The sequence below is a fragment of the Carcharhinus amblyrhynchos genome, chromosome 27, assembly GCF_965287045.1.
Source record: "Carcharhinus amblyrhynchos chromosome 27, sCarAmb.v2.hapA, whole genome shotgun sequence".
NCBI classification, from domain to species: domain Eukaryota; kingdom Metazoa; phylum Chordata; class Chondrichthyes; order Carcharhiniformes; family Carcharhinidae; genus Carcharhinus; species Carcharhinus amblyrhynchos.
In genome coordinates, this window is record NC_137350.1 from 28,945,767 (window position 1) to 28,971,898 (window position 26,132).

The 26,132-nt window shown below is 44.1% G+C and overlaps 1 protein-coding gene across 1 annotated transcript in view; it reads left to right on the top strand.

Moving 5' to 3' along the window:
- znf385c (zinc finger protein 385C) overlaps positions 1–26,132 on the top strand; it is a 335,644-nt gene that overhangs the window by 34,234 nt on the left and 275,278 nt on the right. Inside the window, exon 2 of the mRNA XM_080213587.1 lies at positions 13,835–14,098. Coding sequence (XP_080069713.1) covers positions 13,837–14,098 — 262 coding nt within the window. The 5' untranslated portion in view covers positions 13,835–13,836. The remainder of the gene's footprint in view (positions 1–13,834; positions 14,099–26,132) is intronic.

The window sequence follows — 26,132 nt, forward strand, 5'->3', positions numbered from 1 at the left end:
TTGCCCGTTCGCAAGGTCTATGATTATTTCAGAAATCTAACAATATCTGTCTCAAACCCAGATACCTGCCTCGTGAAATATTCCATTTTTCGTGTTCTCCGTTGTATCTGCTTTGGGTTAGCAGGTTTACATAGACACATTAGCAGTTACTGTTGTACTGTGTGAGCCAGGGAACCAGCCACTTCCTCCCCCTCGTGAGCTTGGTGGTGTGCTACAGCCTTGACAGCATCATGAGAGCCCCAGTGACTGCGCATTTCATCTGAACTTGATGTCACAGGCAACTGGGCACTGGGCATTGTGGGTGCATTACTTTCTGATGGAGGTCACTTGTCATTTTCACATGAAGCAAAAATCTGATTATGCATGCCATTAGGTTAATGGTGGGTGCACAGTGGCTGCATGTTTAGACATTCTATATGAGAAAAAAACTCGCATTTTTACAGTTCTTTTAATTTAAGAACATCACAAAGTGCTTCACAACCAATTCATTACTTTTTGATACAATGCCGCTAATGCATTTTCTGGAAAAGGTGACAGCGATTTTGTACACACCAAACTCTCATCAACATGACTGAAATAAGGCAATAGCCTAGTGATATTATCACTAGACTATTGATCCAGAAGCTCAGCTAATGTTACAGGGACCTGGGTTCAAATCTCACCACAGCACATGGTGGAATTTGAATTCAATAAAAAATATCTGGAATTAAGAATCTGCTGATGGCCTCACGCCATTGTTGGAAAACCCCATCTGGTTCACTGATGACCGTCTTTAAGAAGGAAATTTGCCATCTTTCCTGATCTGGCCTACATGTGATTCCATGCTACAGCATGCGTTACAGCAATGTGGTTGACTCTCAACTGCCCTCCAATGGCAACGAGGGATGGACAATAAATGTTGGCCAGTTAACAATGCCCATGTCCCATGAATGAATAAAAGAAGTGACAAACCCATGTATTTGTTGAAATATTGGCTAGGGAGAAGGAGACTAATTCTGCTCTTAGTTTAAAAAGTTCCAAGCGATGCTCTGTGAGAGGACAGATGAAGCTCTGGTTTAACATTTCATTTGGAAGATAGTATCATAAAAGTGCAGCTCTCTGTCAATACTGTGGTGTTAGCCCAGTTCCTGTTGCTCAGGTCTTTAGATTAGCGATTGAACCCACAAATGAAATTGCCGCTACAGAATAAAGCCAGACAAACTAGGAGGCATCACTTGGAAAAATATGAGGTTGGGTATTGCCAACAGTTACTTGATGGCCAAGGGAGGTGTGCTTATAAAGCGGCCAAACAGGTTGAATATTAACCTGCAAAATCCTTCCAAACATGCCAATGGCAATAGGTAAGAGTGGGAGAGACTCCTGATCAGCCATACTTGATACAGAGTGGTGCCCCTCAAGCTATAAGCCTCTAGCAACAGGCTAGCAACCAGTTGCAGGTTGGCATGATGGCACAGTGGTTAGCATTACTGTCTCACATCAGCAGGCACCCGGGTTCAACTCTATCCTTGGGTGGCTGTGTGGAGTTTGCACATTCTCCCTATGTCTGTGTGAGTTTCCTCCGGGTGCTCTGGATTCCTTCTAAAGGCCAAAGATGTGTTGATTAGGTGGATTGGCCATGCTAAATCACCCTTAGTGTCCAAGATATGCAGGTTAGGGGATTAGCCATGCTAAATTGTCCCTTAGTGTCCAAAGATGTGTAGTTTAAGTGGATTGGCTGTGCTGAATTGCCCCGTAGTGTTCCAAGATGTGCAGGTAATGGGGCGGGGTGGGGGAGGGGGAGGCTGGTGGTGGTTAGCAGGGAAATACATGGGATTACAGGGAAAGGGATTGGGTTAGATAATCAGTTAGGGGGTCAGTGCGGACTCGATGGGCCAAGTGGCCTCCTCCTGCGCTGTAGTGATGTTATGATTCTGAAACCAGCCGTGGGAAGAGGTGAAAGAGATGAAAAAAAGCTGTTGCAACTGAAATATATGTGATTCGGCGCTTAGAGAAACAGGGCGTTAAATATCTTCTTAATGGAGCAGTGCATTGAACAGAAGTCAAGCAGCAATGATGGCTTTGCTGACACTGGTAATGCAGCGTGAATGGTTGATTGTTTTGTGGCCTGGTTTAAGGAGCAGATTGTACACTGTAAGCACAGTCTTTGTGCTGACCTCAATCCAGCATAATCAGAGCAAACTGTGGACCATAAAGATATGACAGTCATAAAGAAATTGAATTCATTGCAGAACCCTATACCACAAGGAGTGGTTGCGGAGATCAGCATGCACAGAAGGGCAATCTACATAAAGGAAAAAAGGAATCGAAGGATATGCTAAACTGGGATGAAGTGAGGTGGGAGGAAGCACATGTGGACTATGATGGACCTGTGGAGGGCAGAGACCTTCTGGGCCAAATGGCCTGTTTCGTGTGCTGTGAATTCAATGTGATATCCTTGGTTGATTGAGTTTTGCAATGGAGCTCTCATTATCCGACAACTACTGTGAATTATCTGTTGGAAGCATTGCTACAAAACATTTCCAATGATTCACAGAGATCCTGGGTTGTGCTGAATCTGAATTTATCCTTTCACAAGTAGATTGTCATCTTACTTTATCGTGTGAAAGGCTTTCAGCGAAGGAATTCCACCTTTGAAATGTTGAAAAACACTTGTAACTGCAGCAGGCCCTTTGAATGCTGTCGGTAGCTCAATACCTTCTGTCATGTCGCAATGAATTTTTGCAGATATATATGGAACAGATGATAGAGCCCAGATAAAGAATGATGCTTAAAGGAGAATGACAGTACTGTGAATAAAAAAATGAGATAATTGGAAAGGTGTTTTAAGAAGGAAAAAGAGTGGACTTTTGCATTCCCCCCTCCCCCCCTTCTCCAGCATGGTTGAATCATAGAATCCTACAGTGCAGAGGGGGGCAGTTCGGCCCGTCGAGTCTGCACTGACCACAATCTCACCCAGGCCCTACCCCCATAACCCCACATATTTACCCTAGCTAAACTCCCTGACACTAAGGGGCAATTTAGCATGGCCAATCCACCTAACCCGCACGTCTTTGGACTGTGGGAGGAAACCAGAGGCACGTGAAGGAAACCCATGCAGACATGGGGAGAATGTGCAATCTCCACACAGACACTGACCCAAGCTGCGAATTGAACCCGGGCCTCTGGCGCTGTGAGGCAGCAGTGCTAACCACTGTGCCACCGTGATGCCCCAAGGTGGGGTGAGGGGGAAAAGGGTAATGGAGGGAAAGCGCTTGTTGTAATGTACAGCACACGGCCTGCCTGCTACCCACTCACTCATCCCTGACCTATTTCCCATTGTACCTGCCTATTCAGGGTCATTTGAGTGCCTCATTCTTCCTTCACTAGCATCTTACACCCTCCAACAGAAGGAAGGCTCATGAAGCTGTGCTCATTGGAGGCACCTTGCCCTCTGCCCCCCCCCACCCCCCACCCTCCACCCCGACCACTCCACCAGAAGGCCATAAGACCATGCAACTCTCATAAGAACATAAGAACATAAGAAATAGGAGCAGGAGTAGGCCATCTAGCCCTTCGAGCCTGCCCCGCCATTCAATAAGATCATGGCTGATCTGTTGTGGCTCAGTTCCACTTTCCCGCCCTCTCCCCATAACCCTTAATCCCCTCTCTTATCAAAAACCCATCAACCCGCGTCTTAAAAATATTTAGCGAGGCAGCCTCCACCACTTCAACGGGCAGAGAATTCCAGAGATTCACCACCCTTTGAGTGAAGAAGTTCCTCCTCAACTCCGTTCTAAACCGCCTCCCCTTTATCTTGAGGCTGTGCCCCCTAGTCCTACTGTCTTTTTTGAGCGGGAAGAGTCTCTCCACCTCTATCCTATCCATCCCATTCATCATCTTATACGTCTCAATGAGATCTCCCCTCATTCTTCTAAACTCTAGCGAGTACAAGCCTAGTTTATTCAGCCTCTCCTCATAGCTCAACCCCCTCAACTCCGGTATCAGCCTAGTAAACCTCCTCTGCACTCCCTCCAGGGCCAAAATATCCTTGCGCAGGTGCGGCGCCCAAAACTGCACACAGTACTCCAGCTGCGGCCTCACCAATGCCCTATACAGCTGCAGCAAGACCTCCCTACTTTTATATTCAATCCCCCTCGCTATGAAGGCCAGCATCCCATTCGCCTTCCTGACCACCTGCTGCACCTGCAAGCTGGGTTTTTGCGACTCATGCACAAGGACCCCGAGGTCCCTCTGCACCGTCGCCTGCTGCAGTTTTTCGCCACGTAAGTAATAGTCCTTCCTACCATTCTTCCTACCAAAGTGGACCACCTCACACTTGCCAACATTAAATTCCATTTGCCATTTCCTGGCCCATTCGCCCAGCCTATCTAGATCCTTCTGCAGACTCTCCACACCCTCCGCACAATTTGCCTTTCCCCCAATCTTGGTGTCATCAGCAAATTTCGACACCCTGCACTCGGTTCCCTCCTCCAGATCATCTATATAAATGGTAAATAGCTGAGGCCCCAGCACCGACCCCTGGGGCACCCCACTAGTCACCAACCGCCAATCCGAATAGCACCCATTGACCCCCACTCTCTGCCTCCTATTTGACAACCAATCCTCTATCCACACTAACACCCTACCCCCAACTCCATGTCCCCTGACCTTCTGCAATAACCTCTTGTGAGGTACCTTGTCAAACGCCTTCTGAAAATCCAGAAAGACCACATCCACCGGCTCTCCTCTATCCACTGCCCTAGACACATCCTCATAGAACTCCAGTAAATTTGTCAGACACGACTTCCCTTTAATGAAACCGTGTTGCGTCCGCCCTATCAAGCAATTCCCTTCAAGATGCCTCGCAATTTCCTGCTTAATGACGGATTCTAACATTTTACCTACCACAGACGTTAAACTAACCGGCCTATAATTCCCCGCCTTTTGCCTGGCACCCTTCTTAAACCACGGCGTAACATTAGCCGTTTTCCAATCTTCCGGCACTTCCCCGGAATCCAGCGACGTCTGGAAAATAACCACCAAGGCATCCACTATAACCTCCGCCATTTCTTTCAGAACCCTCGGATGCATTCCATCTGGTCCTGGGGACTTGTCCACAATCAGCCCCTCCAGTCTGTCGAGCACCACCTCTCTAGTAACAGTAATGTCATTAAGACCCTCCATTCCTACCACCTTTCCATCGCTAACACCCGGCAAATTATTCACGTCCTCTTCCGTGAAGACAGAAACAAAAAAGTTATTCAAGACCTTAGCCATATCCCCATCCCCATCCCCTACCACTAGCTCCCCTTTCTCATTCTCTAAAGGACCAATGTTCACCCTAGCCAGCCTCTTCCTTTTTATATATTTATAAAAACTCTTGCTATCCTTTTTTATATTAAGTGCTAGCCCAGCCTCATAGCTTCTCCTACCCTCCTTTATCAACTTCTTTGTCAATCTTTGTTGACATTTAAACCTTTCCCAATCCTCTTCTCGCCCACTGCTCTTAGCTACTCTAAATTCCTCCGCTTTTAATTTAACACTTTCCTTCACCTCCTTCGTTATCCACGGCTTATTACCTCTCTTCCTACTGTCCTTTTTAACCATCGGAATAAATTTCTGCTGAGCACCAAGAAAGATCTCCTTAAAGATCCTCCACTGCTCCTCAGCAGACCTACCTTCCAACGCACTCCCCCAGTCCACATTCGCCAATTCTTCTCTCATCCTACCATACTCCCCTCTATTCAAACAAAGGACGCGTGTCCGGGAACCCACTTTCTCCTCCTCCATCTGCAACAGAAACTCCACCATACAATGATCACTCTCTCCAAGAGGATCCTTCACCGCAAGGTCCCTAATTCTACCCGCCTCATTACATAGCACCAGATCCAAGATAGCTCGCTCCCTCGTCGGCTCCCTCTCCCGCCCTTCAACCTTCCCCGCAGGCCTCTCAGATTCACCATCCCCTCACCCTAACCCAGTCCACAACCCTCTCACTCCCCTCACCTGGAGACTGCCAGCCAAGACCCCGACAACCCGGACTTACTGCCGATAGTCCAGTGGTATTATCGCTAGACTATTAATCCAGAAACTCAGCTAATGTCCTGGGACCCGAGTTCAAATCCTGCCAAGACAGATGGCGAAATTTGAATTCCATAAAAAATATCTGGAATTAAAAATCTACTGATGATCATGAAATCATTGTGGATTGTCAAAAACCCATCTGGTTCGTAAATATCCTTCAGGGAAGTATACCTGCCATCTTTACCTGGTCTAGCCTTCATGTGACTCCAGAGCCACAGCAATGTGGTTGACTCTCAACTGCCCTCGGGCAACTAGAGATGGGCAATAAATGCTGGCCAGCCAGTGGTGCCCATGTCCCACGAATGAATAAAAGAAAATTTCCCAGATGCTGAACATTAAATGGCTTCAGGGCAGCCAATATTAGTGAGGATGCATTCCAGCCAACGCGTTGGCAAAGCGAGAAAGATTGCCATCTGAAACATCCTGCTCATAATATTCCTCTTTGGGCGCTGAGTATTTGTAATAAATTATCATTTGTGCTGTGCAGAGTAAGGAGCTATAGCTATTATTTTAAACTAGTTAAAACATTAACTGCAATGTAGATATAAATTGCATTTTCCTGTAACTAACTCATTCCCTCTGCCACTGTGAATCCCCCTCGGATTTTTGCACATTGTACTCTATTTTTGGACCAGGCAACGGGAACCTCTTCCCAGGGATGTACTAATTATGTTTTTTTTTTAAATTACATAAAAATATGATGTGTGGTTGCAATTAGAACTGCACCTGTTGGTGAAACAGCAGGGGAAAAATAGTCATCCATCCAAAACAAATAATCCAAGCAGAGCTGTCTGCATTTTCCGCTTCAGCCCATACGCTGGTTCCCATTCCTTTCCCCCTTCTGGAGGCGACAGTTTCCCCCTGCAGACCACCTATACCCTCTTTTTCATAACCCTCCGTCTCTGAATTCTGTTCACCATCCAGAACAATTCTTTCCCCACTTTTGTACAGGGCATTGGTGAGGCCACACCTGGAGTATTGTGTGCAGTTTTGGTGTCCTTATCTGAGGAAGGATGTCCTGGCTACAAAGGTTTACCAATGCTGATTCCTGGGATGGGGGGTCTATCATATGAGGAGAGACTAAGTCGGTTAGGATTATGTCCACTGGAGTTTAGAAGAGTGAGAAGGGATCTCATAGAAACTAATAAAACTCTAACAGGGTTAGACAGAATAGATTCAGAAACAATGTTCCCGATGGTGGGGGAGTCCAGAACAAAGGGTCATAGTTTGAGGATAAGGGGTAAGTAAAGCCTTTTAGGACTGAAGTGAGGAAACATTTTTTTCACCCAGGAAGTGGCAAATGTATGGAATTCACTACCACAGAAAATAGTTGAGGCCAAAACGTTGTGTGATTTCAAGAAGAAATCAGATATAGCTGTTGGGGAGCTATAAGGGATCAAGGATATGGGGGGAAGGTGAATCAGGATATTGAATTTGATGATCAGCCATGATCGTAATGAAGGGCGGAACAGGCCCAAAGGGCCAAATGGCCTCCTCATAGAGACACAGAGGTTTGAGTAGGCCATTTGGCCCTTCAAGCCTGCTCTGCCATTCATACGATTATGGCTGATCATCAAATTGAATATCCTGAACCCATCATCCTACTCCTGCTTCTAGTTTCTATATTTCTATTTTTCTGCTCCCCTGATGACTGGCTCTTCTATAAGTCAGTCCTCCTACTCCACTGATCCGAAATTCCCTTTCCCTCAGTCCTACCTGTTCTCTCACTTTCATCCCCTTGCATCACCTTCCCATCCTCTCACCCTCCACCCTCTCTGTTTCTCATCCTCCACCTTCTCTTCCTTCCTCACTTTTCTCCGGTGGCCTGTGCTATGAGCAAATATGCATCAGCTGTAGCCGTCAAATCACAGGCACTGAAGATTGATTCTTTTCTTCCCGCGTTAACCTTTCATGAACCAGTTGTGATGATATAGAAGCTCCTGTCCCTGTAGGAATTGGTGCTGCAGTAGTGTTTTTGGATGCAATTTCTGGTAATTATTTTATCAATTACTATTTAACAAAAATGCTCAGTGTGTTTATATATTAATTACATAGCCTTTTCCATTAGCACTAAATTAACAGATTGCTGCACCAATGCCCAAAAGGTTTATACCCTGTTAAACACCACTATGTAGTTAGCACAACAAATTGGTGAGGGAAACAGTAGCATAGTGGTTATATCAGGATATTGAATTTGATAATCAGCCATGATCATAATGAATGGCGGAGCAGGCTTGAAGGGCTGAATGGCCTCCACTTGCTTCTAGCTACTATGTTTCTATTTGCCTCCTCCCCTGACAACTGGCTTTTCTAAAGATGTGTGGGTTAGGTTGATTGGCCATGCTAAATTGCCCCTTAGTATCCCAGGATGTGTAGGTTAGAGAAATCAGCGAATATGTAGGGTTGCGGGGATAGGGCCTAGGGTGGGATTGTTGTCGGTGCAGACTCGATGGGCCAAATGGCCTCTTTCTGCACTGAAGGGTTTCTTTGATTTCGATGATTTGAACTCAGTGTTCCAACTCCACTGATCCCGAATTTCCTTTCCCTCAGTCCTCCCTTCCTCATTTTCTCTCCCTTTCATCCCCACGTGTTATCGTCCCATTCTCTCACCTGCCGCCCTCTCTCCTCCTCCACCTCCTAGGCTGGCAAGCCAGAGACCTGAACCTCGGGACATGAGTTCAAATCCCACGGTAGCAGCTAAGAGAATTTAAACCCATTAAGCAATTAATCTGGAATAAAATGCTAACCTCATTAATAATGATCTTGAAACTAATGGATTATCATAAAAACTGGTTCACTAATGTTCACCAGGGGATGGAATCTCCTCTCCTTACTTGGTCTGGCCTACATGTGACTGATGTGGTTAGCATTAGCTGCTTTCTGAAATGGCCTAGCAAGCTGATATACGATATATTTAATTGTGTCAAACTGCTACCCAAAATTAGATAAGAATAAAATGGGACAGGTCACCCAGCATTGACCCAGGTAGTGGGCACACATTCCTCAGTTGACCCTGCAAAGTTTTGGTGTGGAATTTTACAGTCCAATTGCAGCAGAGGGCAAAGCCAGAAAATGCAGCACGGTGGCACAGTGGTTAGCGCAGCTGCCTCACAGCGTCAGTGTCATGGGTTCAATTCCGGCTTCGGGTGACTGTCTGTGTGGCGTTTGCACGTTCTCCCTACATCTGCGTCAGTTTCTTCCGGGTGCTCCGGTTTCCTCCCATAATCCGAAGATGTGCAGGTTATGTTGACTGGCCATGTTAAATTGACCCTTAGTGTCAGGAGGACTAGCTAGGTAAATATGTGAGGTGATGGGGATAGGGCCTGGGTGAGAATGTTGTTGGTGCAGGCTCGTTGGGCCCAATGACCTCTTTCTGCACTGTAGGGACTCTGTGATTCCATGATTCATTACTCAAATCACTTCAAAAGGACCAGGAGATCCTGCTGGCAGGAGGTGCCATGAAATTCCATCCATCCTTATTACTATCTGGGGACTTGTGTTAAAATTAGGAGAGCTATCTCAGGGATTAGTCAAACAACGGCCTGGCATAGTCATACTCACTGAATCACACCTAACAGCCAATGTCCCAGATTTCTTATTCACCATTCCTGCTCAAGGTGGCAGCTCAACGGTATACAGCCAGGAAGCAGTGGCCTTGGGACTGCTCAACATTAAACTCTGAAACATCTGCAAGGAAACTTTTGCTTGAATATCACTTACTGCCTTCTCTCAGCTGATGAATCAGTATTCTTCCATGTTGAATGCCAATTAGAAGAAGCATTGAGGGTATGAAAGTCACAGATCTATTCCAAATGGGGGACTTCAATGCCCATTACCATGAATGGCTTGGTAACATCACTCCTGACCAAGCTCTGGACATGAACGCTAGGCTGGGCAGTAGGTGGTGAGGAAAACAATTTGACCATTTGAAGATGCGTCTGTCCAGGATAATATGGTATGGATCCAATCACTCCAAAGAACTCGTGGAGACAATGTTGAACCTTCACTCTTAGGGCACCTTCCATTATGTTGTGTGGCAGTGTGACTGTGCTAAATGGGACCGATTCAGAACTGAACTAGCAGCTCAGCAAGAGAGCTGAATTCCGGAGGCAAGGTGAGAATGACTGCTCTTGATATCTAGGCAGCATTTGGCTGATTGTGGCATCAGGGAGGTCTAGCAAAATCTTGAGTCAGTGGGAATTAGGAGAAAACTCTCCAACCAGTTGGGATCACAACGAGCACAAAAGATGTGGTGGTTGGAGACTAATCAACATAACCCCAGGATAACATTGCAGGAGTTCCTGAAGGCAGTTTTCTATGCCCAGCCATCATCCACGATCACATCACTGACCTTCACTCCATCAGAAAGTCAGAATTGGAGATGTCCACCAATGACTGCACAATGTTGAGCACCATTTGCAACTCCTCAGATACTGAAACATTCAATGCCCAAATACAAGAAGACCAATATCCAGACTTGGGCTGATAAGTAGCAAGTAGCATTCACACCACACAAATGCCAGTCATTGACCACCCTCAACAAGACAGAATCTAACCATTGCCCCTTGACATTCAATGGCATTACTATTGCTGAATCCCATATCAAAATCCTGGGGGGTTACCATTGACCAGAAACTGGACTAGCCATATTAATAATGTGCCTACAAGAGCAGACCAGAGGCTAGGGATCCTTCAGTGACTAACTTGCTCCTGACTCCCCAAAGCCTGTTCACTACTACAAGGCACAAGTCAGGAGTGTGATGGAATACTCTCCACCTGCCTGGATGAATACAGCTCCAACATTCAAGAAGCTCGATACCATCCAGGACAAAGAAGACCACTTAATCGACATCCCATCCACCATCTTAAACATTTACTCCCTCCACAATCAATGCACAGTGATAGCAGTATGTGCCATCTCCAAATCTGACTTCCTGCAGCAACTTGCCAGCCTTCCTTGACCCATTCAAACCCACAACCTCTACGGCTTAGGACAAGGGCAGCAGACACATGGAAGCACCACTACCTGCAAGTTCCCTACTAAGCAACATACCACCCTGACTTGGAAATATATCACCGTTCCTTCACTCTCCTTGGGTCAGATTCCCTGATCTACCTTCTAACAGCACTGTGGATGTACCCACACCACAGGGACTGCAGCGGTTTAAGAAGACTGCTCACCACCCCCAGGGCAATTAGGGATGAGCAATAAATGCTGGTTTAGCCAGAGAAGCTAACACCCCAAGAACAAATTAGAAGAAGTGACTCACACCTTGTAGCAGTGTGAATTTATATTACAGCTGTCATTCAGCTGATCTAATCTAAGGATTAAAATAAAGCATTCTAATCGACGTGCAGCTTGTTTAGAATCATAGAGTCATAGAGGTTTACTGCATGGAAACAGGCCCTTTGGCCCAACTTGTCCATGTTGCCCAGTTTTTACCACTAAGCTAGTCCCAATTGCCTGCATTTGGCCCATATCCTTTTATACCCATCTCACACAGGTAACTCTATAAATGCCTTTTAAAAGACAAAATTGTACCCGCTTCTACTACTGCCTCGGCAGCTTGTTCCAGACACTCACCACCCTCCAAGTGAAAGAATTGCTCCTCTGGACCCTTTTGTATCTCTCCCCTCTCACCTTAAACCTATGCCCTTTAGTATTAGACTCCCCTACCTTTGGGAAAAGATGTTGACTATCTACCTTATCTGTGCCCCTCATTATTTTACAGGCCTCTATAAGATCACCCCTCAGCCTCCTAAGCTCCAGGGAAAAAAGGTCCCAGTCTCTCCTTGTAACTCAAACCATCAAGTTTCATTAACATCCTAGTAAATCTTTCTGCACTCCTTCTGGTTTAATAATATCCTTTCTATAATAGGGTGACCAGAACTGTACACAGTTTGTGGATTATATTCCATTTGTATTGCAACTAAATAACTCATGAGTCACATTTTTTACTACTTATTCATGGGACATCGCTGGCTGGCCATTTATTGCCCATGCCTAGTTGCCTGAGGGCAGTTGAAAATCAAGCACACTGCTGTGGCTCTGGAGTCACATGTAGGCCAGACCGGGTAAGGTACGGCAGATTTGCTTTTCTAAAGGTCATTAGCGAAGCATATGGGTTTTTCGACAATCGACACTGGTTTCAAGGTCATCAGTAGATTCTCAATTCCAGATTTTTTTTATTGAATTCAGGTGCCACCGTGGAGGGATTGGAACCCGGGTCCCCAGAACATTAGCTCAGTTTCTGGATTAATAGTCTCGCGATAATACCACTAGGCCATCGCCTCCCCCCACATGTGGTAAACACATGTCATTACGCAATTAAATGGATCAGTTGTTTGCATGAATATATCCAGTAAAGTTTCAGAAACCATACCTTGGCATCATTAACAGTGACCCGTAACATTCAGCCTAATACCATGACTTACCATGCAAATGTTTGGGGACAGAGAGCTGTCCACCAAACCAGAAACATGTACTTTCTGAACCCTTACAGCCGGGAACAGGGACCAGGTGGAACGGAGCATTTAATTTCTGGTGTTGTTAGTCCATTTCTCATCGGGGTTTGGCTTAATCAGCATTACCAATGTAAAACATACCAGGAATAAAATTAAATGGAGGCATTAGCATTTAATTGACAACACTATTCTTCATAATATCTTTTATTGGTAGAACTATAGTTGACTGTTTCCGGCTACCAATTATAAAATGAACGTGGTATCACAAATTAATATACAAAATGCCTTCAGCAAAAATTTGCATTTTTATTAATCTTTTAGCATCAATTTTTTTTTAAAACAAGCATAGTTTCCAGTGAATTCGCGATATATCTGAAATTAGGCACGCTGGAACAAGACCATAAGATGTACGAGCAGAAGTAAACCATTCGGCCCATTGAGTCTGCTCCACCATTAAATGAGATCAGTACTGATCTGATTTGATAATCCTCAACTCCGCTTTCCTGTCTTCTCCCCCCTCCCCGCCAACCTTTGATTCCTTTACTGATTAATAATCTGTCTATCTCAGCCTTGAATGTAATGCAATGCTGCTCCTTTGCACTATCACTGTGTTCAAGATTTCAAGGGAAACAGAGGACAGGTCATTCTTATGCATCTGTATAGTTTTTATTTATTCATTTGTGGATCATGGGTGTCGCTGGCTGTTCAGCATTTATTGCCCACCCCTAGGTACCCTTGACCTGAGTGGCTTGCTAAGCCATTTCAGAGGGCAGTTAAGAGTCAACCACATTGCTATGGCTCTGGAGACACATGTAGGCCACACTGGGTAAGTACAGTAGATTTCCTTCCTTAAAGGACATTCGTGAACCAGATGGGTTTTTACCGCCAATCGACAATGGTTTCGTGGTCATCAGTAGATTCTTAATTCCAGATATTTTTTACTGAGTTTGAATTCCACCATCTGCCCTGGTGGGATTTGAATGCAGGTCTCCAGAATATTAGCTGAGTTTCTGGATTAATAGGTTAGCAATAATACTACTAAGACATTACCTAGAGAGATTTGTGGGCTCTTTGTTTGGTTACTCCAGGAAGTCAAAGAGCATGCTCCATGCAAGTGACCTAAAACTAATTCAGCGGAGTATTAAGTTTTTTGAGGTTCTAGGTTTCTCTTATTCAGATTTCCAGTATTAGGATTGAAAATGAAATCAGTCTGAGGGATCCTGTGTGAAAGGAAATGAGATGCTCAGTTTGAAAGCTGCAAAAAGAATAAGTACTCAAAAAAAGTTAATGACCTTTCTTCTTCAAGGTATGAAACGACCATTAAGTCCTCCTCTACCACCTGAAAGTGGAGACGCAGATGGTTCGTTGGTGAACGATGACGCCACAGAATTGCAATCTGTCACCACAGACAGCACACAGAAGCGAGAGAGAAAACTCCAAACTTTCACCCTTTGCGGGGTGTGTAACATTCAGCTCAACTCTGCTGCTCAGGCCCAGATCCACTACAATGGCAAATCCCACCAAAAACGGCTAAAAAAGCTTCAGAATGGAAAAATGCCCGTCAGCCAAGGTAAGGTTAAAAAGAAAAGAAAGGATCTCCCAGGGAGTAGAACTTTCTGGCTGATTCTTTCCACAGAAGCAACTCTGTTGGGTGTCATAGTCGTAAACTCAAAGGGGAAGAGACTCTCAGGAGAGGGATGAGGTTTGTCTTTTAATCTCATGCTGTTAAATCTCAAATTTCATTTGATAAAGAAGGGATAGATGTGCCTGTTTGCAATTTGTTGTATTGCATCTGTGCCTGGAGAAGATGCCATATAAAGTGTCCATTGTTACTTTGTTCTTCAGAATGCAAGGCATTTTGAGTGTTCTTGTATGTAGTTGTGAACCTCAATGGAAAAGATCTAGAGGGGAATCCTCCCGTCCCGCCCACCACGGGAATTGAAGTGAGCGGGAGGGCTGGTGGACCACGCAAAGATCCATTGACGTTGGGCTGGATTCTCCAGTTTTGGGATGAGTGTGGCCGGAGAATCCCACCCTTATTGCCTTCCTAGATGCATCTCTACTGCAGATAGAAGCTGTTACCCTTTCTGTCTTTGTGCTGGAGGGATCCATTTACCTTTTGTCTCAGCCTTTCCATGCATCTCAAAATGTGACCAGGGATTTTGTCGTAACTGGTTCTGCCCCATGACCCCCACACCATTAACATCGCCAGAAAGGTGCTTGGTGGCAGCGAGACCCACCATGAGGAAATTCCCTGCCCACTATTCAGTCCTCAGAGTTTCAATTCTGTTTAACAGTCCACAAATCAGCCTGCGGGATTTGGGGTCTTCATCTGAATCGTTCAGAGCGAGGAGAAGGGAAGTGGATGATAAGTCTGTTAAATGTGACCTGAAAAGGGGCAGGTGGGACAGTGGTTAGCACTGCTTCCTCACAGCACCAGGGACCCAGGTTCAATTCCTGGCTTGGGTCACTGTCTGTGTGGAGTCTGCATGTTCTCCATGTGTCTGTGTGAGTTTCCTCCAGGTGCTCTGGTTTTCTCCCACAGTCCAAAAGACATGCTGGTTAGGTGCATTGGCCCTGCTAAAATTTGCCTTCAGCGTACCCGAAAAGACACCGGAGTGTGGCAATTAGGGGATTTTCACAGTAACTTCATTGCAGTGTTAATGTAAGCCAACTTGTGACACTAGTAAATGAATTTTAAGTTTAAACTGTGGCCAGTAACTGAAGCAGATAAGGAAGGAGATGGGCCAGCGGCAAGGCAGCCCTTGGGAGAATGTGGCTGTGCATGTCAGCCTGTGCTGACTGCTGTTGTCTCATGTATTTTGTTATGGGAGTCAGGCAACTTCAGGCCGTGAGCCTCACCTATGTGAAACAATGGGTTTCTATCATGGGATGTGAGAGTTAACAAATTGAATTGAATTTGGTTCGGATTTTATTTACTATTTTTGAAACACATTGTGCAACAAGTTTTTTTACAGCAATGATTTAACAGAATCATTGGAACTAATTTGGTGGCTCTCTTTGTGGTCAACAGTGTAGAATCATCGAAGCAGAAGTTTTAATTAAACCTTAATTATCCTTAAAACCTCCCAATTCCAATCTGCATCCTGTCCCATGGTGACATTGCTGTTAGTTAGCACATGTACACTGAGGACACCCAACCCTATCTCACCGCTATCTCTTCCAACTCCTCCACAGTTGCTAAGTTATCAGATTGTTTAATCCAACACCCAGTACTGGGTGAGCAGAAATTTCTTCCATTTAGATATTGGGAGGACTGAAACCATTGTTGTTAGCCCTCACTCTAAACTTCATGCCCTAGCTACTAATTCCATTCCTCTCCCAAGCAAGAACTCAAGAACATCTTCTTCCCTGTTGCCATCAGACTTTTGAATGGACCTATCATACATTCAGCTGATCTTTCTCTATACCGTGGCTGTGACTGTAACACTATGGGTGGAATTTTGCAGCCCTGCTCGCAACGGGAATTGTAGTGGGTGGGACACGCACCATGAAAAGGTCTGTTGACCTTGGGTGGGGTTTTCCAGTCTTGGGGTGAGCGCAGATGGAAAATCCCGCCCTCTCCTTTCCTTCTCCCCTCTGTACTCTATGAATGGTATGTTTTGTCTGGATATCGCACCAAGAAACAATACTTTTCACTGCATCCGAGTTCATGTGACAATAATGAATCAAATCAACTCATCCATCTGAGATTAACCCAGTCTATTCACAAGCTGGATGTCACACTTGACCCCAAGGTAAGCTGCTGACTTCACATTCATACCTTCACTAAGACCGTCTATTTCCATTTCTGTAACATCACCTGACTTCACCCCGTCTAGGTTCGTTTGCTGTTGAAATTCTCACTCGTGTCTTTGTTAACTGTAGACTGGACTATTCCAATGCTATGCCTGGCTGGTCTCCCACATTCTAGCCTTGTTAAACTTGAGGTCATCCGAAATTCTGATTCTTCCCCCCCACCTCCGCACCCCCCCCCCCCTCCCCACCCCCATTACCAATTTGTTCATTGAGCTATATTGGCTTCCAGTGAAGCAATATCTTGATGTTAAAATTCTCATCCTTTTCTTATCTCTCCATGGCCTTGTCACTCCCTAGTTCTGCAATCTTCTCCAAACCCTTTAACCATCCGAGATATCTGTGGTCCTCTAATACTGACCTCTTGAACAGTCTCAATTTTAATTGCTTCATCGTGTCTTCAGTAGCCTAGGTCCTGAGCTTTACAGTACCCTCCCTACAGTTCTCTTCCTCTCTACCTCATTTTGCTCCTTTAACATACTCCTTAAAAGTGTATCTCTTTGACCAAGCTGACCTAATATTGCTCCTGTGGATTGGTGCTGTATGTTGATTTGCAATGTCCTGTGAATTGCCCTGAAATGCTTCGTTATATTTAAGGCCCTGTACAAAAATAAGTTGTTGCTGTTCCTTTGCATTCTTGCTTTGAGTTATGAATGAGGTTGTAGTTTATCTCATTGAAATCTTTGTATTCTGCAAAAACAAGAAGTAGTTCTTTGAAGCAGCATCCTTTGACAATGAGTTGTTTGAGACATTCAAAAAGGAAAACAGCAACAATGTTTACAAACAGTGAATAGAATCACATGATCAAATATCACATGATCGACTTTCCATGGTCTAACCAGAATTGGCAGCCTGAAAGGCCTGGATAGTGTGAAGGTGGGGACGATGTTCCCGTTAGTGGGAGAGACTAGGATCTGAGGGCACAGCCTCAGAGTAAAGGGACGATCCTTTAGAAGCGAGATGAGGAGGAATCTCTTTAGCCGGAGAGTGGTGAATCTATGGAATTCGTTGCCACAGAAGGCTGTGGCCCTGGAGAGGCTCCAGAGGAGGTTCACAGGAATGATCCCGGGAAGGAAATGCTTGATGTATGAAAAGCGCTTGAGGACTCTGGTCTGAACGCAATGGAGATTAAAAGGATGAGTGGGGGATCTCATTGAAATTTACAGAATACTGAAAGGGTTGGACAGAGTAGATATGGGAAGATGTTTCCATTAGCAGGCTAGGATCCGAAGGCACAGTAACGAACCAAGATGAGAAGGAATTTCATCAGTCAGAGGGTGGTGAATCTGTGGAATTCATTGCCGCAGAAGGTTGTGGAGGCGAGATCAATGAGTGTATTTAATAGGTTCTTGATTGGTAAGCGGATCAAAGGTCATGGGGAAAAGGCAGGAGAATGGAGTTGAGAAACTTATCAGCCATGATTGAATTGCAGGGCAGATTTGATGGACCAAATGGCCTATTCTGCTCCGATATTTTATGGTCTTACAGAGGGCAATCAGCTGCAAAGGTTTGCTGTCATCCAATTGCTACAATTAAGCCTTTAATTTTAGCTCACCCAGCCCCAGACTTGCTAACTTGAAGTTGCGTTTGCGTTCTGTTGTCTCCCACTTCATCTGAATCAGTGCAAACGAGCTACATGGTGAGCAAGAATTCTGCAGTTCATGTCAAGTGCGGCTATTTAAAACAGAAATTAATCGTGACCAATAGTAGAGACTGCTTTGTATGATTCATTAATTCCTGGAATTGCACTGAGCTTGAGGTTTTTTTTAGATTATGTAATAGCCCTCCATGTGAACCCTATGTCCAGAATCAGCTTGTGTCAAAACAACATACTCAAGTGGCCTACCCTGCCCTCGCAGTCTTTAGCAGTACCAGCTCACGTGATCTGGGTCCTTTGTTAGCTGATTTGCACTGCTTGTAAAAGTTTAATTGTATTTGCTCTGGCGGCTTTGGCCATTTAGTGGCAACAATTTCCTGCCTGCCAACGCTGCGCACCATTTAAGATGCACTTGAACTTCAACGATATAAAAGGTAAACAAAATAAAAGGCAGGTTTAAATTGCTTGTCGATTCAAGTGAGGAGGAATTTTCGCAGATGTGTAAAGCTCCGGTAGGCGGAATTCATTCGGGTAGTGCCACTTCAGCTGGTGAGATGCAGACTGACCTCGATTCACCAGGGCAAACACTGCCACCAGTCTCTTTCCGCCTGCTGAAATACTGTGGATGCTAGAATCTGAAACAAAAGCAGAAAATGCTGAAGGAGCTCAGCAGGCCTGACAGCATCTATGGAGAGAGAACAGAACCAATGTTGGCTCTATTCAGATGCTGAGTTTCTCCAGCATCTTCTGTTTTTGCCTCGCCCCACCTGTGTTGCGTACTGCTCTGAGATGCGTGCACGCAATATTTCAGGTACAGATGCGACTAAACCAATATCAACCGTGCCCGAAATTGAGCAGTTTGGGTAACATTGTTGTTTTACTGCAATCACAACCAAAACACGTATATTACTGCCAAAATGCACATGCTGTTTTTTTTAAATGGCTTTCTTTAATGCCAGTTTGTGTTTAACTAAAATGTCATCATTTGGCAAGAAATAATGGGTGTTTTTTTTTCTGGCCCTGACTCTGTCAGACCTGCTGCGTTTCTCCAGCATTTTCTGTTTTGTCTCTCTCCACCTGTGTTGTGTGTTACACTAAGATGCGTGCCTGCAATTTTTCAGATACAGAATTGCAATTAGAATTAACTGAGAAGAACAAGAATTTGCTTACCATTCATGCACACAAAGAGTTTTACCAGTACATTAGGGGTTGTGAACGTAGCCCAGTCCATCATGCAAACCAGCCTCCCATCCATTGACTCTGTCCACACTTCCCGCTGCCTTGGAAAAGCAGCCAGTATAATTAAGGACTGCATGCACCCCAAATATTCTCTCTTCCACCTCCTTCCATCGGGAAAAAGATGCAAAAGTCTGAGCTCACATAACAACCGACTCAAGAACAGCTTCTTCCCTGCTGCTATCAGACTTTTGAATGGACCCACCATATATTAAGTTGATCTTTCTCTACATCCTAGCTACAACTGTAACCGAGTCAAGAACGGCTTCTTCCCTGCTGCTATTAGACTTTTGAATGGACCCACCATATCTTAAGTTGATCTTTCTCTACACCCTAGCTATGACTGTAACGCTACATTCTGCACTCTCATGTTTTCTTCTCTATGAACGGTATGCTTTGTCTGGAAAAGAAACAATACATTTCACTGTATACTAATAAATCAAGTCACATCAAGTTGAAGGGTGTCAGGCAGGGTAAAAAGATTTGGAGAGTGCAAATGGAGAGCTCCAAATTTTTCCATCCCATCCCATCCAGCCTGCGATGATGTCCACCAGTGGCAACACCAGTTAATCCCAGCCAATGAATAGGACAACAGTTTGCTTCTTCCTTTGAATATTGACTCCAGGGGTTGGCAGTAAAGGAACAGTGGCTTTTACTGCACAAAATAAAGAAAAACTACAAGCATGTGGTGAACACAAACAGGTCCCAACCAGGACAGTAGAACAATGGACTGACTCATGGGCGTGCTTTATAGAGGGCTCAGTATGCGAGCTCCAGCTGGGAAAGTAATTACCAATCACCAAGGAGCTCATATTCTATGAATCCTACAGGGACAATCCCCCATGCAAGTCCTCGGAGCTATCACACTTTGCATACATCTTCAAACGATGATGTTTCTTGGGGATCATAAGAGGTCAAAACAGCATCATTAGTCAGCCCTTCCTTCACTTCTTCAAATGCTTTCTGACACTCCACAGACCATTCCCAATCTATTCCACCTTTCAGCAGTGGAGTGAATGTTGGCCAAGTCAGAAATTAACTTAAAATAATGCACAATAATCTCCGTGAATGGTCTGAATTCTTCTTTGATCTCTGGTCTCTTTGCTTTCAAAATCCACTTAATCTTCTCATACATTGGGTGGATACCTTCACCATCTATTTGGTGACCCAGATACATTACACTCAGCTGTAGTGTTGCATACTGTTCTGGGCACCACATTTTAGGAAAGATGTGAAGGCATTGGAAAGAGTGCAGAGGAGGTTTGTGAGAATGGTTCCAGAGATGAGGACCTTCAGTTATGAATTAAGATTTGGGAAGGTGGGATTGTTTTCCTTAGAGAAAGGAAGGCTGACAGGGGATTTAATGGAGGTGTTCAAAATCACTAAGGGTCTGGACAGAGTAGACAGGGAGAAACTGTTCCTATTCATAAAAGGATCAAGAAAGTAAGGTCCCAGATTTAAAGTAATTAGCAAAAGAGGCAAAGTTAATATGAGAAATAGCTTTTTCACAGCGAGTGGTTAGAGTCTAGAATGAACTGCCTGGAGAGTGTGGCAGAGACGGATTCAATTGAGGCATTCAAGATGAAACTAGACAATTATTTTAAAAGAAACAATCTGCAGGATTACTGGGAGAAGGCAGGAGAACGGAAGTGAAATGCTCATTCGGAGAGCTGGTGTGGACACAATGAGCCAAATAGTCGTCTCCTGTCCTGTAACAGTTCTATGATTCTATGAACACGGCAGCAGGTATACTTTTGGTTTTGTTATCGTGTTCTTGAAGTCAACCTAGAACTTCATTTAACCTGACAATGTGCTCTTTCTGTGACTTACTGCAAACTAGAATGTCGTCACTTGTTTGATCCCACTTAATACCTGACTCAAGACATTCTGGAACACTGCAGGGGTATTTGATTTGACACCCCTAATGTATTGGTAAAATTCTTTGTGTGCACAAATGATGAGAAAATTCTTGCTCTTCTCAGTTACGTCTAATTGCAAATATGCACTTGACACATCTTTCCATTGGCTAAATTAGAAAATGAATCTTCATTAATAGGCGGTGGTTAGGTGTCGTTCTTGATCATCTTATTTGCAATTTGCTTATAATCTCCTCGGATCTTAATGGATACTCCTGCTTTTTGAATTACCCTAAAAGCTGCAACATATTTTCCTCACTGCCCTCCACTATCCTATTTAGCATCATAGAATCCCTACAGTGCAGAAGGAGGCCATTTGGCCCATCAAACCTGTATTGACCACAATCCCACCCAGACCCTTTACCTGTAACCCCACATATTTACCTTGCGAATCACCCTGACACAAGGGTCAATTTTAGTATGGCCAATCAACCTAGCCAGCACACTGTAGGAGAAAACCGGAGCATCCAGAGGAAACCCACACAGACATGGGGAGAATGTACAAACTCCACACAGACCCAAGACCCAAGTGACCCAAGGCTGGAATTGAACCCAGGTCCCTGGCACTGTGAGGCAGCAGTGCTAACCACTGTGCCACCGTGCTGCCCCTGTTGTTTCTAATCCATTCAGTTTTTCTTGCTGCTTCTAACTCTGCGTAAGGCAATGGCCGAGTCTTACAAAATGTCAGCTGTATGTTGTCTTTATCCTGACTTCAGTCTAATTGATGCCTGATTTTATCACTGACTCATAGAATCCCTACGGCACAAGAGGAGGCTATCTGGCCCATCAAGTCTGTGCCGACCACAATCCCACTCTGTAATTCCACTAATTTAGCCTGTTGGTTCTCGTGACACCAAGGGGCAATTTAGCCTGGCCAAACCACCTAACCCGCTCATTTTGGAATGTGGGAGGAAACCCATGCAGACACGGGGAGAATGCGCAAACGTTCAGTCCACCTCGCTCACAGACCACTTAGTGCTCTCTTCCTGTATGAGAGATGCTCTCTTTACTGATCCCTGTTGTAATGAACTTATTTCACCATGTTAAGCCGATTCCTTCCCAACCTGGAGACCTTGGGTGGGACTCTCTTGCCGTTCATGCCAGTGGGATTCTCTGGTCCCACTGCAATGAAAGGAGATTTGCTGAGTGCTAAATTCTCTGTCCTCATTGGTAGCAGCGGGGGGACATGAACGGCTGGATAATTCCTGCCTTTGTTCTCTTAAATGTCTATTAATGGCGGGTTATAAAATGACCATCCTATTTCTCTCCAACACTTGAATATAGTTATTGGAATAACTAGTCAGTTGCACACCATCAGGGGGATTAGCCAGGTAAATACATGGGATTACAGGGAAAGAGCTTGCGTCAGATCATTGTCAGTGCAGGCTCAATGGGCTGAATGGCCGCCTTCTGCACTGTAAGGGATTCTATGATCCTACGATTTTGCATTCCCAAAATGACATAACCTCTCCAGCCAAGAAATTGATCATTTGGAAACACCAGTTATGCAAACATTTTTTGAGCTGACCCTCAACATCGTTGGCATCATTTTAGTACAGTAACTTGAGAGTGGAAACATGGGAGATACAGTATTTGGATACTTGAAATAATTTTTATGACTGCTGATTTTGCGCAGTCAGAAGTCTCACAACACCAGGTTAAAGTCCAGCAAGTTTATTTGGTAGCACGAGTCTTCATCACATGAGCTGGGCAATGCTCCAAAAGCTCGTGCTACCAAATAAACCTGTTGGGCTTTAACATGAGGTTGTGAGATACTTACTGTGCCTACCCCAGTCCAATGCCAGCAACTCCACATCAATTCCTTTCGTGACTTAAAAATTCCTTCTGCTCTCCTTCTGAGATAATAGACACTGCTCCAATGAACAATCAAAATAAGTTATGAATCTTTAAATTTCATTTCTAATGTGGGCACTGGAATTTTATCTTGTTGTTTTCATTGTCTACCTGCTGTTTTCCTTGCTCTCTGACTGAACACAACTTTTGATCTTCCTGATCAACTTTGAATTCCAAATTTACCATACATGTACACAAGGAATTCCAAATTCCTGAACTAGCTTTGGTTCGACCACAACTTCAACCTGGTGCATATGGCCACGGCATGGAGGACAGAGGACTATTATAAGAGGAATGTTATATTATCTTAATATCTTACTATGTTCGCCAGATTTCCCGATCTGAAGGGTGGCTTCGAGAAGCACCCCCCGCTTCCCCCGCCGCCCCGGTCTCGGATTATCTCACAGGCTGGTTTTAAGTTATGTCTTGAATCAAGCATACAATTTCGCGGCACACGCTCTCCTGCGTCTTTTACTTTAAAGTAAAAACCTTGCACATCATACATTGAGCATGCAAGATTAACAGGGCGGCACAATGGCACAGTAGTTAGCACTGCTGCCTCTCGGTGCCAGGGACCCGGGTTTGATTCCCAGCTTGGGTCACTGTGTGTGCGGAGTCTACACGTTCTCTCCGTGTTTACGTGAGTTTCCTCTGCGTACTCTGGTTTCCCCCCATAGTTTGAAAAATGGTGGCATTTAGGTGGTCTGGCCATGCTAAAATCTCTCTCAATGTACCCAAACAGGTGCTGGATATGGCGACTTGGGGATTTTCACAGTAGCTTTATTGCAATGTTAATGTAAGCCTACTTGTAACACTAATAAATAAACTTAAACAATGTGGTTGACTCTTAACTGCCCCAGTGGTCTCACAAGTCACTCAGTTCAAGGACAAATTAGGGATGGGCAATAAATTTTGGCCTTGCCAGCAATACCCACATCCCATGAAAGATTAAATAAAAGCAAAACATTGGATAAGGTTTCCCACCAAATTCATTTTATTGAATATTTCCACAGTAACTTCATTGCACTGTTAATGAACGGCTACTTGTGAAACCAATAAATAAACTTTAAACAAACTTGCATTTGCCCAAAACATACTTTGGGCCATAAAAATGTTCCAGCTTGATTCTTGCTTTGCATTTGACCACTTTATCATCTGCTCTGGAGGTTGTCATTTTCCTTTGAATTCTGTTCATTAGCAATCACATTCTAACAGCAAAGATTGTACATTGCTGAAATAGCAATGTGCAATAAATGTTTCATAAATCATGTGCATTTGAGTTGTGTCTTCATTTATTCACCATGATGATTATAATGAGCTACAGCAATTGATTTTTTTCCTCCCACAAAATGATAACTTTAATTAGAATTATCAGGCAAGCACATGAACTAGATTTTCTTGTGCATGTTTTATACTCAGCCTTAAGATGCAAACTACACACACACATACAGACACACACACACATACGCACACATGCACATAGGCACACACACATATACACACACATACATGCACACATGCATGTGTACACACACACATACCCATACACACACACGCACGCGCACACACACATACATACACATGCACAGACGTACACACGCAGACATACACACACACACATTCATAAAGGGCCCGTTTTTGTGGCAGAATTAGGGCATTTAGTCCAAAGATTCAGGAATTGTAAAGATACAGTGAGGGAAACTGTTGTGGCCAAGCACACCTTGCAGCTGACTATGGGTTGACATTGCAGTGTAATAATTATCTAACAGACCTTTTGAATAAATAGCATTGTGTGACCAGAAATTGCTGCGATAAGACAAAGGATGTTTTGCTGGGTTGCCAGATTTCTATCCTGTCTGCAACGGGTTTCACGCCAGGCAGAACCAGGAAATCCAACTACTAAATCTAATGAAAATTCATATCTGAATGAAATTCGTTTTACGTGCAATGGTGAGAGTCCCTAACCACTTTCAAAGTCAGATCTTACTTTGGATGCTTCCAGTGAACTTCTAGCACTGATCAAAGCAGTCAGACAGTGTCGTGCCCTGCGTTGGGACAGAACTGTGAAGAAGTGAAGTGAGCAGACTTCAGTCACCACAAAGAAGTATCTGGTTGTTCCAGAAAGCAGGGTAATGTTTTCTATATCCAAGTGAGAGAGTGAGAAGCCTGTGAAATAACTATTCTATAGCAACAGTAGTTTTACTGAAATTTTATAGATTAAATATCTATAAGGACATTACAAAATTTTAAATACAAGGCAGGTATATGGATGGGAAAGGTTTAGAAGGATTGGGCCAAACGCAGGCAAATAGACTAGTTAGTTTAGGAAATCTGTTTGGCATGGACAAGTTGGGCTGAAGGGCCTGTTTCCATGCTGTATATCTCTATAACTGTTACCTAAAGGGGTATTTATTTTTGAGTATAACAAAGTAAGAGTCTTTTGGGGAAATGTTCTGTAAGATGAATTTTAACTGTGTAAATGCAATCTTGTGTGTTTAACTTTTCTTTTCTTTTATTAATAAGCATTTCAATTTAATTTTTAAAATCCCTGAAAGTGTTATTTGAATTTGTCATTCCTGACTTTAGTACAGGTATTTTCTTGTAGTAAAACACAAGTAGAAAACTGTTGTGATTGCTTGTCAAATTTTCCCTTTTGGAATTTGGCTTGCACGATACTTACCACCTGCCCCTTCAGAGCAACATCCTTTTAGAGGGTCTTCAGTGCAACTGGGCAAAGTGCATGCTCATCCCAGAGGAACGCCAGAATTGCTTCATAGTCCCACAGACAGCCGGGGTTGCCACTTTGTAGATTTAAATCAGAACATATCTGTTTGAGGCAGTAACACTGCTTAACTATTACCCAACCCACCCCAAAGTCATGATAACTGGATATCAAAGAGAATGAGGTTGCAGGCAATATACTACAATTTTCAAACTATGACCCACATGTTCTCATTTAAAAAGAAGGAAAGAGATCATTCTCGTACATTTATTTCTTTAAAAGACTATTCTGCTAAACTGGTGTGAATTTGTTGTTCTGGCATTGCTGCAGTTCGTAGCTATGTGGATAGACAGCAAAATATCACTGTCTGTCCTAAATGTGTTCTTGTAATGTATTTGATTCCTAGAATCCAGGATCAATGCTGATTAATTCAATTTGTGTCATTATTAACTCCAGCCATCTC